Genomic DNA, 17779 nt, shown 5'->3' on the forward strand with positions numbered 1-17779 from the left:
AATAAGTCTTAATTCCAGTAACAGTATAGTCCAGTCCGGATTGCTGCCCACAGGACAGCCCAGTTACTAGCTGAATCTCACAACGAGTGATCTCCAAGTCAAAGGCACGTGACTTACGAAATTCACATTAATCAAGCTCTGATTTAATTCCTGAAATTTACATGAAATATAATAAAAAAGATGTTGTTTTAGCCCTTAGTTTTTGGGTGACTTGTCAGGTAGCAATAAAAAAAAGGCCAGTTATTAAAAGTATAAAAATACTGAAGCTAATCTGAGATGAATTATTTACATATATGCACATATTTTAATAACTTGTTAATGAAGACCTGTTTATAAAGAAAATATTTAAATGTTATTAAATCAATTACAATTCTTTTTGACCCATTGAAACACACCTTCCAAATTTTCTCCTGGTTTCAATAACGTCTGTAGGGATGCCTCACTAAACTTTGGACTTTTTGTCTCAACAGGAGAATCAACAGCAGCTGATGGGTTTATTTCATGTGAAATACACTGTACTTTATCTTCTCCAATAATTGAATCTTTGAACTCATCCCCTTCAGGAGAAATCTCTGTAAATATGAAAAAATGAAAAAAAAAATCATACTAGTTCTTAACAAGACATATTTTACTTGTAATGACATTTACAGTAATTTTTTAAAAATTGCATCCTTGTAATAGGTAATTGCTACTTAAGCTTTGTTACTTACTAGAAATGAATAAATGATTAAGATATATGATGGTCAAATTTCATTTCAACTGAATATTATTTCTAGGACAGGTAATGTGGTTTACATTTGTTCCCTTTTGGCAGCATATATGTATATCAGAATAATATTTTTTAAGTTATTAACTGATTATTTTTACTTATATTGGTCTTTACTTGTAATTGCTCTGAAACTCTCCATGCTTTTAATTGGCACCAGGATAGAATGGATGAACCTCAGAACAATTTGCTATAGTTTCTACCTCTAGGTCACTCCCATTTATTTGTAAATGAGTTCATCACAATCTAATTTTGACATAACTAATTAGATGATTTTTATAGTTAAATTAGTAATTCTTCTGATATCCAGGACTTTCAGTTCACTCACCTTCACCCTACCTCAGTCATCACTGTATTCTCAGTCACTCCAATGGTTATACCTTAGACATTCTGTCATTTATACATTCCCTCAAAATCTTCAGTGTTAAAGAATCCTATTCTCCAATTTCTGTCATTGTATTTTTCATTTTGTCTCTCTCTACTATTGCAACTTATACGTATAATGCATTGACCCTGTCAGATTTTCTCTCTCCATTATCGACATTAAAACTCATCTAAAAGGGGCTGGGAGGCCAGCGCCGGGGCTCACTAGGCTAATCCTCCGCCTTGCGGCGCCGACACACTGGGTTCTAGTCCTGGTCCAGGCGCCGGATTCTGTCCTGGTTGCTCCTCTTCCAGTCCAGCTCTCTGCTGTGGCCCAGGAAGGCAGTGGAGGATGGCCCAAGTCCTTGGGCCCTGCACCCGCACAGGAGACCAGGAGGAAGCACCTGGCTCCTGGCTTCAGATTAGTGTGGTGCGCTGGCCACAGTGGCCATTGGAGAGTGAACCAACCGAAAAGGAAGACCTTTCTCTCTCTCTCTCCACTCTGCCTGTCAAAATAAATAAATAAATAAATAAAAATAAAATAAAATAAAATAAAAGGGGCTGGTGCTGTGGAGTAGTAGGTTAAGCCATCACCTGCAGCGCTGGCATCCCATATGGGTGCTGGTTCAAGTCCAGGCTGCTCCACTTCTGATTCAGCTCCCTGCTAATGGCCTGGGAAAGCAGAAGATGCCTCTAGTGCTTGGGCCTCTACCCACATCGGTGATGCAGAAGAAGCTCCTTGCTCCTGGCTTCAGATCGGCCCAGCTGTGGCTGTTGCAGCCATTTGGGGAGTGAATCAGTGGATGGAAGATCTCTCTATCCTTCCCTCTCTCTGTCTGTAGCTCTTCCTCTCAAATAAACAAATACATATTTAAAAAAATCTAAAGTTCATCATAATTTTTCTCTTGTATATATCCTCAACAGGGTGACTTACCTCATTGTACTCATGCAAAAAATCCCAACCTTGTAATTATATCCAATTCTCTACTTAACATTTCTGTACATGTGTAGTTGAAATGGTTGGAGGAAAACATTGCTTACTGCCTTACTTTCAATTCATTATCTCTAAAGTCAAGTGGGCCCTTTGTGTTCCCTACAATCCTTTATAACACTAGGTTAACAGGAACTGTCTAGTCTTGGTTCAGCTAACTTCTTTAGATAAAAATGTTGTATCTAGGTATTTGTGAGTTTTTTAATGCTTTATTTCTTCCTTGTCAACAGAATAAAACTATAGTGCTGCTAATGACTTGGAATCATTCCCTTTCACTGAGCTTCAACCAACTGTTTGCCACAACAAATTGATTGTGGCAGAGGTCATATCTGTGTGTTTGATCATTTAGCCTTACCATTCTGCTAAAACATCTTGCCTATTAAAATTAGAAACAAGGATATCAGACAACATCATTATCATTAAAGATTGTTTTAGAGGGTCTAACAAATGCAACAGGAAAGGGAATTATCAGAATATAAAACACAAAACCTATTTCTTATTAATGATGATAGAACCTGCACATGCTGAGCATCTGGTATGTCCAGGTCTAAAACTTAATAGGTTTAATTAAATAATTTAGTAAAGTATGTGAATGAAAAATTTTACACCTAAATATTGACATAGATAAGGGAAGTGATGGGGAGGGATTAGGTTACTTATACCAGACAAAAAAAAAATCACTAAAAATTGGCAAAAATGGCCCATGCAATATAAAAAAAGAACAAAGACTATAAATAACAATTTATAAAGAAGCAAATAAAAATGTTAATAAAGGTGCCAGCACTGTGGTACAGTGGGTTAACATCCTGGCCTAAAGCGCCGGCATCCCACATGGGCTCCAGTTCGAGACGGGCTGCTCCACTTCTGATCCAGCTCTCTGGTATGGCCTGGGAAAGCAGTAGAAGACGGCCCAAGTCCTGGCGCCCCTGCACCCATGTGGGAGACCTGGAAGAAGCTTCTGGCTCCTGGCTTCGGATTGGCATAGCTCTGGCCATTGCGAACAATTGGGGAGTAAACCAGCAGATGGAAGACCTCTCTCTCTCTCTCTCTCTAACTCTAACTCTGACTTTAAAATAAATAAAAATTTTTAAAAATGTTAATAGAATTTACCACAATGAAATTCACTTACATCAGAAAACCAAAACTGAAACCAATGAAATACACAGCTTATAAGACTGGTAACAATAAAAAAAAAAAAGTGATTATATTAAGGCTCATTTAATATCCAAAAATCAATCAATGGAATTTGTCACATTAATATAACAAAGGAGAAAAATCATACAATAATTTCAATTGACTCAGAATATGGGAGTGATAACATTCAATGATTCTTCATAAACTCAGACTAGAAGGAAATGCCTTAAATAAATAAAGAATATTTTCAAAAAAGTCTTAAGTTAGGGATGGGCACTGTGGCATAGTGGGTTAGGCATCAGCCTGTGGTGCTGGCATCCCATATAGGTGCCAATTGGTCCCCGCATCTCCGCTTCTGATCCAGCTCCCTGCTAATGGCTGGGGAGACAGTAGAGGATGGCCCAAGTGCTTGAGCTCTGCAACCATGTGGGAGACCTGCAGGAAGCTCCTAGCTCCTGGCTTTGGATCAGCTAAGCTCTGGCTGTTGTGGCCATTTGGGGAGTGAATCAGTGGATGGAGGACCTCTCTCTTTCTCTTTCTGTAATTCTGCCTCTCAAATAAATAAAAAAATCTTTTTTTTAAAAGGCTTACATTAATACATATTCCCTTATAAATCAGGAATATCTCACTTCTATTATAAGCTCCATTCAACATTTTACTGGAAATTTTAGCTTCCTCACCACAGCAGTAAGGAAGAAAAAAGAAAGAAAGAGGCATAAGAATTGAAAAAGAATAAAATGGTCATTACAGAAAAATCACTGATTACACAAAAATATCAAGATAAGTTATGCATAAATTATTAAAATTAATTGATTAAGATTGTTGAAGATAAGTTCAATAGGTAAACATTACTTATATTCAGTTTTATAAATCAGCCAGAGTTATTAAATGAAATATAAACAATAAATACAACAGTAAGAAAAATATAAAATATTTCCCATTATCTATTCAGATTAAGAAATCTCTGGAGAAAGCTACAGCCTACTGTTAAAAGAAATAAAAATGTAAATAACTGGAGGATACACATATTCATGGATTGGAAGAATCAATATTCTAAAGCTACCAGTTCTATCCAAACTGATTTATAGATTCAAAATATTCCCAAATGGTCAAGTGTATTCTTGGTGTATCTCGAGAAGCCTATTCTAAAATTTATATGCAATAAACAAGTGGTTAGATTAACCACATTACCCCCCCCCCATTCTTTTAAAGATTTATTTTATTTATTTGAAAGGCAGAGTTACACACACAGAGAGAGGTAGAGACATAGAGAGATCTTCCATCAGGTGCTTCATTCTCCAATGGCCACAACAGCCAGGGCTGGGCCAGACAAAAGCCAGGAGCGAGGAGCTTCTTCTGGGTCTCCCACGTGAGTACAGGGGCCCAAGGACTAGGGCCATCTTCCGCTGCTTCTGCAGGTCCATTAGTAGGGCACTAGATCAGAAGTTGAGAGCTAGGACCATAACTAGTGCCCATATGGAATGCCAGTGTCACAGGTTGCAGCTTCACCCACTACACTACAATATCAGACCCCAAATTAATCTTGATGAACAAGATGGGAATACAGGATCAATCAATTTAAGACTTAAAAATAACAATTATTAAGATAGTACCATATTGGTGCAATTATGGACAGAGTTCAGTGATTAAAAGAGTCCAGCAACACATATGAAGACACTTGATTTGCAACAAAAATAGCATGGCAAAGTATTTAATAAATGGTGCAGGGTCATCTGGATATTAAATTTGAAAAAAAATATATCTCCTCACCATATTAAAAACCTGTGTGAGACAAACTGAAGGTCTAAATTTTAATTAAAAAAAAGTTTCCTGAAGTCAACATTGGAGAATATCATCATGACTTTATGATTTTAAAAACAGGATCCAAAAATTGCCAGTTATAAAGAACAAATAAATTGGACAAAAATAAAATTAACTAATTGTGCTCTTCAAAAAATGTCACCCAGTAAAATGAGAAGCCATTTAAAGATAAAATATAACATATATAACTAACAAAAGGCTTGTATCCAGAATATTCATAGAATTCCCAGAAAGCAAAAGAAAACAGTTCAATAGAGTTACAAGTTTGAATGGACACTTCAAATAAGAGGATATCCAAATGGCCCATAAACACATGAAAAGTTGCTCATTTGGTTACGGTAATTTGGATATAACTTATTTTCTTGGCCATATTGAGGTGCAAAGAAAGCTAGGAAATGTAATCTCTCCATATGCTGACATATTCCCCACCAAAACCCATGGCAGGAAGGGGAAAGGTCTATTACTAAAATGAAGAAGGGAAAATTGGATACTACAGGATAATAGCTAAGTTGTTTTAACAATATCCTTTGCAGTTATCTCCCTCTAACTCTTTGTATTCTTATTATTATGCTTTACTTTTACATATCTTATAAATATTGTAAGATTCAAATTACTGTGGTAAACAATCAATATTCATTTACATTTACATTTACTCACAGTATAATCTTTTTTTTTTTTTGACAGGCAGAGTGGACAGTGAGAGAGAGACTGAGAGAAAGGTCTTCCTTTGCGGTTGGTTCACCCTCCAATGGCTGCCGCGGCCAGCGCATCGCGCTGATCTGAAGCCAGGAGCCAGGTGCTTCTCCTGGTCTTCCATGTGGGTGCAGGGCCCAAGCACTTGGGCCATCCTCCACTGCACTCCCAGGCCACAGCAGAGAGCTGGCCTGGAAGAGGGGCAACCGGGACAGAATCTGGCGCCCCGACTGGGACTAGAACCTGGTGTGCCGGCGCCGCAAGGCGGAGGATTAACCTAGTGAGCCGCGGCGCCGGGCACAGTATAATCTTTACAATGATCTTTATTCCCTCCTAAAATTACATGCTTTTATCTGGTAGCCCTTAGTCCAAAAAAAAATTCTTTAGAATTTTTTAAAAAGAGGACTTTGCATGGTTTAAGAAGCAGCATAACTCCCAAATTAAGATAGATTTAAATAAGCATTAGGGTAGAATTAAGCAATGATACAGGATACAAAAATCTATTCTTTAGGACCACTATAACAGGTTAACTAAAAAAGTATAGCCAAGGAGACACACCAAGATGGTAGAATAGGGAAGAAGCTTACTGCTGTAGTCTAGGGAAAGACAGTTAAAAAAAAAAAAAGTGGAAAGTGGAGAGTGTTTAATCTCAGGGAAGAGTTAACGAGAAAACAGCAGGGGAAATGCTAAAGCAGAGGGACACTGTGGGCATTACATATTATACTTGAAATACCTACAGGCAAATTGGGTATAGAAGGAACATTCCTCAACACAATCAAGACAATTTATGACAAACACACAGGCAGTCAAAGCCAGAATTAACAATTGGGATTACATCACATTGAGAAGTTTCTGTACTGCAAAAGAAACAGTCAGGAAAGTGAAGAGGTGAAGAGGCAACCGACATAATGGGAAAAATATTTGCAAATTATGCAACAGATAAAGGATTAATAATCAGAATCTACAGAGATCAAGAAACTCCACAACATCAAAACAAACAACCCACGTAAGAGATGAGCCAAGGAACTCAATAGACATTTTTCGAAAGAGGAAATCCAAATGGCCAACAGACACGTGAAAAAATGTTCAGGATCACTAGTCATCAGGGAAATGCAAATCAAAACCACAATGAGGGCCGGCACCATGGCTCACTAGGTTAATCCTCCGCCTTGTGGCGCCGGCACACCAGGTTCTAGTCCTGGTCGGGGTGCCAGATTCTGTCCCGGTTGCCCCTCTTCCAGGCCAGCTCTCTGCTGTGGCTAGGGAGTGCAGTGGAGGATGGCCCAAGTACTTGGGCCCTGCACCCCATGGGAGACCAGAAGTACCTGGCTCCTGCCATCGGATCAACGCGGTGCACCGGCCACAGTGTGCCGGCCACGGCAGCCGTGGAGGGTGAACCAATGGCAAAGGAAGACCTTTCTCTCTGTCTCTCTCTCTCACTGTCCACTCTGCCTGTCAAAAAAAAAAAAAAAAAAAAAAAAAAAAACAACAACAAAACACACACACACACACACACACACAATGAGGTTTTACCTCACCCTGGTTAGAATGGCTCACATACAGAAATCGACTAACAACAGATGCTGGTGAGGATGTGCGGAAAAAAGCACACTAATTCACTGTCGATGGGAATGAAACCTGGTAAAGCCACTATGGAAGACAGTTTGGAGATTCCTCAGAAACCTGAATATAGTGCTACCACGTGACCCAGCCATCCCACTACTTGGAATTTACACAAAGGATATTAAATTGGCAAATAAAAGAGCTGTCTGCACCTCAATGTTCATTGCAGCTCAATTCACAATACCTAAGACATGGAATCAACCTAAATGCCCATCAACAGTAGACTGGATAAAGAAATTATGGGGTATGTACTCTATAGAATACTATACAGCAATAAAAAAAAATGAAATCCGGTCATTTGCAACAAAATGGAGAAATCTGAAAAACATCATGCTGAGTGAAATAAACCAGTCCTAAAGGGACAAATATCATATGTTCTCCCTGATCTGTGACAACTAACTGAGCACCTAAAAGGAAACCTGTTGAAGTGAAATGGACACTATGAGAAACAATGACTTGATCAAGCCCTTGTGCTGACTGTCGATGAACAACTTACTATTTTATTCCTTTTAGTATTTTTTGTTGTTGTTCTACTTAATACCACTGGCTGAACTCTTTAATTAACACACAATTATTCTCAGGTGTTTAAATTTAACTGAAAAATGATCCCTGTTAAATATAAGAGTGGGAACAAGAGAAGGAGGAGATGTACAGTTTGGCACATGCTCACTTGGACTTACCCCTAACGGTAGAGCTAGAAACGTGCCAAGGGCTCCCAAATCAATCCCATCAAGGTGGCATGTACCAAGGCCATCTCACTAGTTGAAGTGATCAGTTTCAGTTCATAATTGATCATAATGATAGGATTAAGAGTTAAAGAGATCACATAAATAAGACTAGTGTCTGCTAATACTAACTGATGGAATTAAAAAGGAGAGAAAAATCCAACATGGGAAGTGGGATACACAGCAGACTCAATAGAATGGCAGATGTCCTAAACAGCACTCTGGCCTCAGAATCAGCCCTTAAGGCATTTGGATCTGGCTGAAGAGCCTATGAGAGTATTTCAGGCATGGAAAGCCAAGATACTGTGGCAAAAAAAGAAAAAAAAAATGACCTAAATGAAAGATCTCTGTGAGATCCCAGCGGAAAAAATGGGCCATCAAAGGAGGAGGTACCTTTCTCTGAAGAAAGGAGAGAACTTCCACTTTGATTATGGCCTTGTCTAAATAAGGTCAAAGTTGGTGAACTGAAGAGGCTTCCATAGTCTTGGCAGCTCATGACAGGAGCCTCGGGTGATTACTGATGTCATGAATAAGTGTCAATTGTTAAATCAACAACGGGAGTCACTGTACACTTGCTTCCCATGTAGGATCTCTGTCCTTAATGTGTTGTATTATGCAAATTAACAATAAAACTACTACTCTAATAGTAAAAAAAAAAAAAAAAAGGCATGTAATGAGTTATTCCTTGAGTGCTCCTTTATGTTTTCCTAGTGACTAATGTTGTTAAGCATTTTTTCATGTTCTTGCCTGCCATATTTATGTCTTATCTATACAACTGGCCAACTCTTCACAATGAAAAAATGAGTACTTTTCTTAAAAATAAAAAAGGATAGATTAATGGAGCCAGCACTGTGGAACAGGGGGTTAGGTAGCCATGTGAGATGCTGCATCTCATATGGGCACGGGTTTCAAGTTCCAGTTGCTCTACTTCCAGTGCAGCTCTCAGCTAATGCACTTGGGAAAGCAATGGAAGATGATACAATTGTTTGGGCCCCTGCCACTTACAAGGTAGACAGAAGGAGTTCCAGGATCCTGGCTTTGATTTTACCCAGCCCTGACCATTGCCACCATTTGGGAAGTAAACCAGTGGATGGAAGATCTCTCATGCTCTGTTTCACTCGATCTCTATAAATCTGCCTTTCAAATATATAAATCTTTAAAATTAAAAATCTGTATGGCTAAAAACTAATAGAAGAGGAAAAAATGAAAATGTTGGGTGAAGAAAAATTAATATTAAGTATCTGCCTTCTAACAAGAATTATAGCCCATCATGCCTTGCCTGCATCAATTCTTTACCAAAGATTTCAGCTTTTTAATGCATTTTGTTCATCATTTATACTTATTTTTTTAAAACACTTTTTTTTTTCGACAGGCAGAGTGGACAGTGAGAGAGAAAGACAGAGAGAAAGGTCTTCCTTTGCCGTTGGTTCACCCTCCACGGCCGCCGCAGCCGGCACGCTGTGGCTGGTGCACCGCGTTGATCCGATGGCAGGAGCCAGGTACTTCTCCTGGTCTCCCATGGGGTGCAGGGCCCAAGTACTTGGGCCATCCTCCACTGCACTCCCTGGCCACAGCAGAGAGCTGGCCTGGAAGAGGGGCAACCGCAACAGAATCCGGCGCCCCGACCAGGACTAGAACCCAGTGTGCTGGCGCTGCAAGGCGGAGGATTAACCTAGTGAGCCATGGTGCCGCCCTATACTTATTTTAAGTGGAAGATTAATCATAAAATAAAGAAACAGATGAGGCAAATAAACAACAAAAAGAATATATATATAGACTAAAAATCAAATCCTAACAAAATTACATTATATGTAAATAAATGAAACTGATTAAAGATAAACATTGTTAAACCAAATTTGAAATAAGATACACTTGAACCTAAAAAAATCAGAAAAGTTGGAAGAAACAGACATGGAAAAAAGATACTAAGCAAGCATTAACCAAAAGGAAGCTGATGTCGTTAAATAATATAAGATAAAGCAGACTTTAAAGAATGTAATATTCTGGGGCATAGAGGGTAAAGCTGTCGCCTGCAGCACCGGCATCTTATATGGGTGCTTGTTTGAGTCTCAGCTGTTCCTCTTCTGATATAGCTTTCTGCTGTGGCCTAGGAATGCAACAGAACTTGGTCAAAGTGCTTGGGCCCCTGCACCCGTGTGGGAGACCCAAAGGAAGCTCCTGGTTCCTGGTGTTGGATCATCTCAGCTCTGGCCTTTGCATCCATTTGAGGAGTGAGCCAGCAGATGGAAGACCTGTCTCTCTCTCTCTCTCTCACTCTCTGCCTCTGTCTCTGCCTCTATGTAACTCTGCCTTTCAAATAAATAAATAAATTAAAAAAAAAAGTAAAAAAAGGGACATGTCATAGAAATAAAAGGGTCAATGCATAAGGAAGATGCAATAATCTAAATTGCTATGCATTGAACATCTTTAAAATATAAATAGCAAAAAGTGATAGACTTAAAAAGAGAAATGACAAGTCCACAATTATACTTGTGAATTTTAATACCCTTCTCAGAAGGTGACAGAATAAGCAAATACACATAATCAACAAACATACACAATAGTTGAACATGATAGTTAAATAACTTGACACTGACTATACTTGCATATATATACAGCCACACTCAATTATACATTCTTTTCAGGTACACATGGAACATTTTCAGAACAGACAGTACATAGTGTCATAATGTAAGTCTCAAAGTTTCAAAGGAGTAAAATCACAGAGTATGCTATTTCTCACCTCAATGGAAATAAATTAAAAAGCAATATTAGAAAAATTACTAGAGAACTCACAAATGTTAGGAAATTCAGCAGAATACTTGTAAATTATCCAAATATTCAAAAGGAATTACAACAGTAGTTGAACCTATACTTTAAATCTTCCCAAAGTGGGGCCATAACATTGGCATCCCAAATGGGCACACGCTCAAGTCCTGGCTGTTCCACTTCTGGTAAAGCTCTCTGCTAATGGCCTGGGAAACACAGCATATGATGTTCCAGGGACATGGACCTCTGCCTCTCTTGTGGGAGACTTGCATAAAGCTCCTGGCTCTGGGCTTCAGCCTGGTACAGCCTCGGATGTTGCAGTCATCCAGGGAGTAAACCAGCAGATGGAAAATCTCTCCCTCTTTCTAATTCTGACTTTCAAATAAATAAATAAATCTTTAAAAAAAGTTTCCTAAAAGAGAAAATTCCAGATTCACATGGTGTCACAGGTGAATTCTTTCAAATAGTTCAGGGAAAAAAAAGTATATATATATATCTCACAAAGATAAATATATGTATCTCACAAAGTCTTCCAGAAATGCGAAAATTGGAGTACTTTCCAACCTATTTCCAAAGGGCAGCAAAACTTTGATACTAACACATCATAAATATTAAAAAAGCAGGAAAATTATAGGCAAATATATCTTATGAAGTGTTTTCCCTGGTAATGGATAGGGATCACTGACACTCTCCTGATGTAAGTAGTAATAACATCTACTGAAAAGAAAGCAGAGGGACTCAACAGGGTACCTGATCAAGAGATCAAGAGAACCCTAAAAAAGCCTATAGGTACTCACAAGAGAACACGATGGGCAGACCAGCTTAAAAAGAACAGCTTTGGGGTGAGTGAGTGTGTGGTGTAGCAGTTGACACTGCTTGGGATATTTGCACCTCAAATCAGAGTGCCAATGTTTGATCCCAGCTCTGTTTCTAGTTCCAGTTTCCTGCTAACGTGTACCCTGGGAGACAGCAGGTGATGGCTCAAATACTTGGGTCTCTGACACCAATTTGGAAGACCTGGACTAAGTTCTGAACTCCCAGTTTTGACCTGGCCCAGCCCCCATTATTGCAGGCAACTGAGGAGTGAACTAGCAGGTAGAAGATCTCTAGCTGTATGTGTGTGTATGTGTCTCTCTCTCTGCCTTCCAAATAAAAGAAATAATGTTGATAAGGCAAAGTTTAAAAATTTTACTAATATAATGGCTAAAATGGGAATATTTTTGTACATAAATGGAAGGAGTCAATAGAAAAGTTGGAAAAAGTGTGGCAGAATTTTTTTAAAAAAGATTTATTTTATTTATTTGAAAGGCAGAGTTACAGAGAGGAAGAGACAGAGACAGAGAGGTCTTCTATCAGTTGGTTCACAGCCCAAATGGCTACAATGGTCAGGGTGGGCCAGGCCAAAGCCAGGAGCCAGGAGCTTCGTCTGGGTCTCCCACATCGGTGCAGGAGGCCAAGCACTTGGTCCATTCTCTGCTCCTTTCTCACACACATTAGTAGTGAGCTGGATCATAAATGGAACAGCTGGGACTTGAACCAGCGCCCATATGGGATGCCAGGGCAACAAGCAGCAGATTAACTTGCTATGCTACAATGTCAGCCCCAGTTTGACAGAATTTTAAGAACTCTCAGGACCGGCGCTGTGGCATAGCCGGTAAAGCCACTGCCTGCAGTGCTGGCATTCCATATGGGCACCAGTTCAAGAACCGGCTGTTCCACTTCCCTTCCAGCTCTCTGCTATGGCCTGGGGAAGCAATAGAAGATGGCTCAAGGCCTTGGGCCCCTGCACCCGTGTGGGAGACCTGGAAGAAGCTCCTGGCTCCTGGCTTTGGCCTGGCCCAGTTCGGATCATTGTGGCCATTTGGGGAGTGAACCAGTGGATGGAAGATCTCTCTGTTTCTCCCTCTCTCTCTCTAACTCTGCCTCTCGAGTAAATAAATGAATCTTAAACAAACAAACAAACAAACAAAAAACAAAACTACTGTAAGCCTCCAGTTTCTATTATCCTTTTTCATTGGACATATAAAACTGTGTTGTTTATGTATTACATCTTACGAAATCCTGGTTTCAGATCGGCTCAGCTCCAGCCGTTGTGGCCATCTGGGGAGTGAACCAGTGGATGGAAGACCTTTTTGTCTCTCCCTTTCTCTGTCTGTAACTCTACCTCTTGAATAAATAAATAAAATCTTTAAAAAAAATTGAGGCTCCCTTTTAGAATAAAATCCCACATTGAAGAGATACTAATAGAATGAGAACTTAAATTTATCTATACAGGGATAATGGGGAGAAAAAGAAATGGAAAACGTAGATGAGCCAGAATCCAGAAATTACAAGGCTATATAATTCTTTGTCACTTCATAAAAATAACAGAAGAGGAAGCTCTAAGTAATGAAGTAAAAGTTAGTTTGACCTACTCCTCAATCCTAAAAGTTAAGTAAATCTAGTATCATGACATTAGGGTAATATACTAAGATCATTGTTGAATCTTGTATAAACTATCATAAGAGAATAATAATAATAAGAATGTCCCTATACATTAAGGTTTTTGTTTCTCTACTTTGTCACGAATGGGTCACATATTTCTTGGTTTTAGGGAGTTACAGTGTGCACTGCAGATTTACCAGCCTTCCTTAATACTACAGTACCCTTCCCAGTGCTAAAAAATGTCTCCAGACATTGGTAAAGTATACTGTGAGGGCAAAATGAGAACTACTGTCACAGAAAGTGAAACTCACAAAACAAATTAAAATGACAACTTAATATTTAAAGATTAATGGAAAAAAACCAGAGGATGCAAGAGAATAACATGAATTACAATGAGAAAGAAAATCAGGAATTATGGAGCTCAGAAAAAAAAAAAACTGGGAAAAAGGGCCTTAGAAAAAATAATTCTATGAAATGCATGAAGTTTGTGTACCTTAAATAAAGGTTTCTAGGGAAAAAATAAAGTAAAAAAAGGAAATAATGATTCTAAAATAAACACCAGATCATGTAAACATAACCTATAATGCCTTAAGAAAAATTGAACACGAGAAAAAGTTTATTAAAAAATTAATAAAAAATTTCAAGAAAAGGTGATAGAAAAGGGAATAAGATCCAAAATATACATAGTAGACACTACTGAAGAAGGTTTAAGAAATAGAACACAAAAGGATAAAAACTATAATCTAAGAATACTTCTTCAAAATTCAGAGGAAAAAACACTGGGAACCACAGATTTAAAAAAACATAATACAGGGCAAGTGTTTAGCTTAGTGGTTGGAATGCTGGTTGAGACACCAGTATCCCATGCTGGGGAGTAACAGGGTTCAATTCCTGGCTCTATCTACTACCTCCAGCTTCCTCCTAAAGCAGACCCTGGGATCCAGTGGTGGATGGCTCCTTGCCATCCACATGAGAGACCTGGATTGAATTCTTGGCTCTTGGTTTCACTCACATCCATGTGGCCATTCTGGGCATTTGGGAAGTCAATCAGTGAAGGGAGTTTTTTTTTTTTTTCCTCTCTCTTTCTTATTCTGTGCCTCTCAAATAATCATAAAACAAATCATGGTGAGGAAAACTATAAAACTGATGAGAAATATCAAAATATCAAAGAAAAACTAAGTAAATAGAAAGACATTCCAGGTTCATGGGCAGAAAATTCAATATTGTTAAGATATCAATTCTGCCCAACTTAATCTTTGAACTCAACATAATCCCAATCAATATCCCAGCAAGCTATTTTGTAAATACTGAAAAACTGACTCTAAAGCACATATAGAGATACAAAAGACCCAGAATAACCAATCTGATATTGGAGTACAAAGTTGAAAACCTGATGATACCTGACATTAGCATGTACTATGAAGATACAGTAATGAACTGAGTTGTGGTATTGGCACAAGAGATAAAAAAAAAAAAATCAATGGAACAGAATGCAGAGCCAGAAATTCCCCCATATAATGCAGTCAACTGATTTTAGACAAAAGAACACAAGTAATTCATTGGAAAAAGAAACCCTTTCAACAAATTATGCTAAAATAATCGAACATTGACATGCAAGAAAAATCAACCTAGATACAGATGCTACAACTCTCAAAAAAATTAACTCAAGATGGATCCCAGACCTAAATATAAAACTATAAAACTTCTAGAATATAATACCGATGAAAGTAGTTTGCAAAAGACTTCTTTGGATGTAACACCTAAGCTATGACCCATGAAAGAAAGAACTGATTAACTGGACTTACTGAAATTAAAAATGCCTGCTCTATGAAAGACACTGTCAAGAAAATGAGACAATAAACCACAGCCTTGGAGAATAACTGCAGAGTTATTCCTGATATATCTGTTAGTCAAAACACACAAAGAACTCTTAAAACTCAACAGCTTTTAAATAAACAACCCATTAAAAGTGGGCAAAAAGATGTGAACAGCTAACCAATGAGACATACTGATAGCAAATAAACATAGGGTAAGGAAAATATAAAAATACACTAAATATCTGATAAGGAAATTGCAAATTAAAATACGATACCACTATACCCCAATTAAGATGATCAAAATCCAAAACCACTACAATATTAAATGCTGGAAGATGTGGAAAAACAGGAAGTTTCTATTCAACGAGGGTGGAAATATAAAATGCTACAACCATTTTGGAAGACAGTTTGCTGGTTTCTTACACAGTAAACATATATTTATCACACCATTAAAAAATATGTTCCTTTGTATTTACTCAAATGAGTTGAGAATGTATATTCACACAAAACCCTGTACATGGATGTTTTTATAATTTTTATTCACAATTCCAAAACATGGAAGCAACCAAGATGTCCTTTGGTAGTTGGACGGATAAATAACTGGCACATCCATACAATGTTCTATTATTCTGTGCTGAAAGAAAGAGCTATCAAGACACACAAAGATACAGAGGCATCTTAAGTGCCTCAATGAGAAAATCTAGTACAACTATATGACATTCTGGAAAAGGCAAAATTATGGAGACACTAAAATGATCCTTCATTACTAGAGATTTGGGGCCAGGAGGGAGAAAAAGAGTATGGGAAATTTTAAGGAAGGAAATTGTTCTGTATGACCCTATAACAGGGGATACAATTCATTACATGTACCTTTGTTAAAGTGCACAGAAAGTAAAACACCAAAAGTGAACTGTCATGTAAACTATGGATGCTGGTGATAATTATGTGTCAAGGCTGCTTCACCAACTCTAACAACTTCTAACAACTCTAACTCTGGTGTGTGATGCTGATGGTGGCGTCTGTGAATCTGTGGGAGAAAGCAGTATGCAGGAAGTCTCTGTACTTTCCATTCAATTTGTTATGAACTCAAAACTTATCTTAAAAAAGTCTACTAAAAACAAAAAAGGCACCCAACAACAAAATATATTCTAAGACCTTGGACTTTAAGGAAAAAGAAAGATACTTTAAAGTTCCTTTAAAGAGAAAGAAAATAAAAGTGTCATCAGAATTTCTGACAGCCATGCTTTCTGCCAGAATACAATGAAGAAATATAAAGACAGTCAAACAAAAAAGAAATTTAAGTCAAGGGTTTTATATTCAGCCAGATTGACCTTTAAGAATAAAGTCTTAATATAAACTCTTATGAACAGGAAAAAATCTGAGTGTAGTATGTGATCACATTTGTCCTTCCTAAAGAATCTATTACAAAAAGGAGTTTCAAATGATCAAACTGACATAAGAGATATTGATATAAGGAATGAAACACTAAGAACACACAGCTCCTTTATGTTTCTCATTTAACACACAGAACCATCATTGATAATAGTGTTCTGATTTTACACATGGTGAAACTGAATGTCAAAGTCAGAATAACATAACCATGGTTGCTAAGCTAGTGATAGTGCCTGAACTGGAACCTAAGCTTATTCTATATTCTTTTTTAAAAAAATTATTTTTATTTATTTGAAAGGAAGAGTTACAGAGAGGCAGAGGCAGAGAGAGAGAGAGAGAGAGTGGGAAGGAAGGAGAGGGGGAGGGAGGGAGGAAGGGAAAGATCTTCCATCTGCTGGCTCATTTCCCAAAGGGCTGCAATGGATGCAGCTGAGCCCACACGATGTCAGGAGTCTGGAGCTTCCCCAGGGGTCTCCCATGCAAGTGCAGAGGCCCAAGGACTTGTGCCATCTTCTACTGCTTTCTCAGGCCACTGCAGAGAGCTGGATTGGAAGTGGAACAGCTTATTCTACTTTCATAACACAAAGCTGCTCCCATATACATACTAACTAGATCTTTATATTTTTGCATATATTGGAATTGCATGTTGATTTGAATTTCATTCTTTCCACCTACAGAACTTTATAAAAAAATAAAATAAAAACAGAACACTTAGACCTAGCTCAAAATTATCTGGTCTGTTTGTGGCTCTCACTAATCCAAGAAGGGCCACATACAGCATAATTAATGAACTGTATAACATTATTCAAGTAAAACCTCCTCATCTGTCTGGCCCTGGAAAATCTCATATATAATATATTTAACACAGACTTTGTCACATGTGGTTTCCACAATGCTAAAACTATCATTTCTTTGTCTTAAAATTCCAGCAATGAGCATATTCTTCTAAGTAAATGCAACTGTGGAAAAAATAAAACAGAGGACATATGACAAGTCTGGGAAGACATTCTCATCTATCTAAGATAAAGTCAAATACTTAAAAAACTCTCTGTAATACTCTTGAACTCTGTGCATACTTTTTCTTCTTGACCTTTTCATGCAAGGTTATCATTTTTGTTCATTCTGAGAACTGTTTTTCTCTTTGTAGCTTTATGTGTTACATAAATAGCTGGTGAATTAAATTTAAAAAGGACAAATCATAAAATAAGCTATTTCTCATTTCTAATTCCTTATAGATGGATTGATGAATATGGAGGATGAA

The 17779-nt window shown here is 37.9% G+C and overlaps 1 protein-coding gene across 18 annotated transcripts in view; it reads right to left on the bottom strand.

Annotated features, from left to right (window-relative positions):
- NEK1 (NIMA related kinase 1) overlaps positions 1–17779 on the bottom strand; it is a 209821-nt gene that overhangs the window by 56688 nt on the left and 135354 nt on the right. For 14 of the 18 annotated variants that reach the window (XR_011386262.1, XR_011386261.1, XR_011386260.1 and 11 more), the window contains one exon: positions 396–572. The exons of the other annotated variants lie outside the window; for them this stretch is intronic. Coding sequence is in view for 10 of the 14 variants with exons in the window: in XM_008249738.4 (XP_008247960.2) it covers positions 396–572 (177 nt within the window). In the remaining 4 variants the exon portion in view is untranslated. The remainder of the gene's footprint in view (positions 1–395; positions 573–17779) is intronic. 18 annotated transcript variants of the gene reach the window in all.

This window comes from Oryctolagus cuniculus, chromosome 2 (genome assembly GCF_964237555.1).
Source record: "Oryctolagus cuniculus chromosome 2, mOryCun1.1, whole genome shotgun sequence".
Taxonomy (NCBI): domain Eukaryota; kingdom Metazoa; phylum Chordata; class Mammalia; order Lagomorpha; family Leporidae; genus Oryctolagus; species Oryctolagus cuniculus.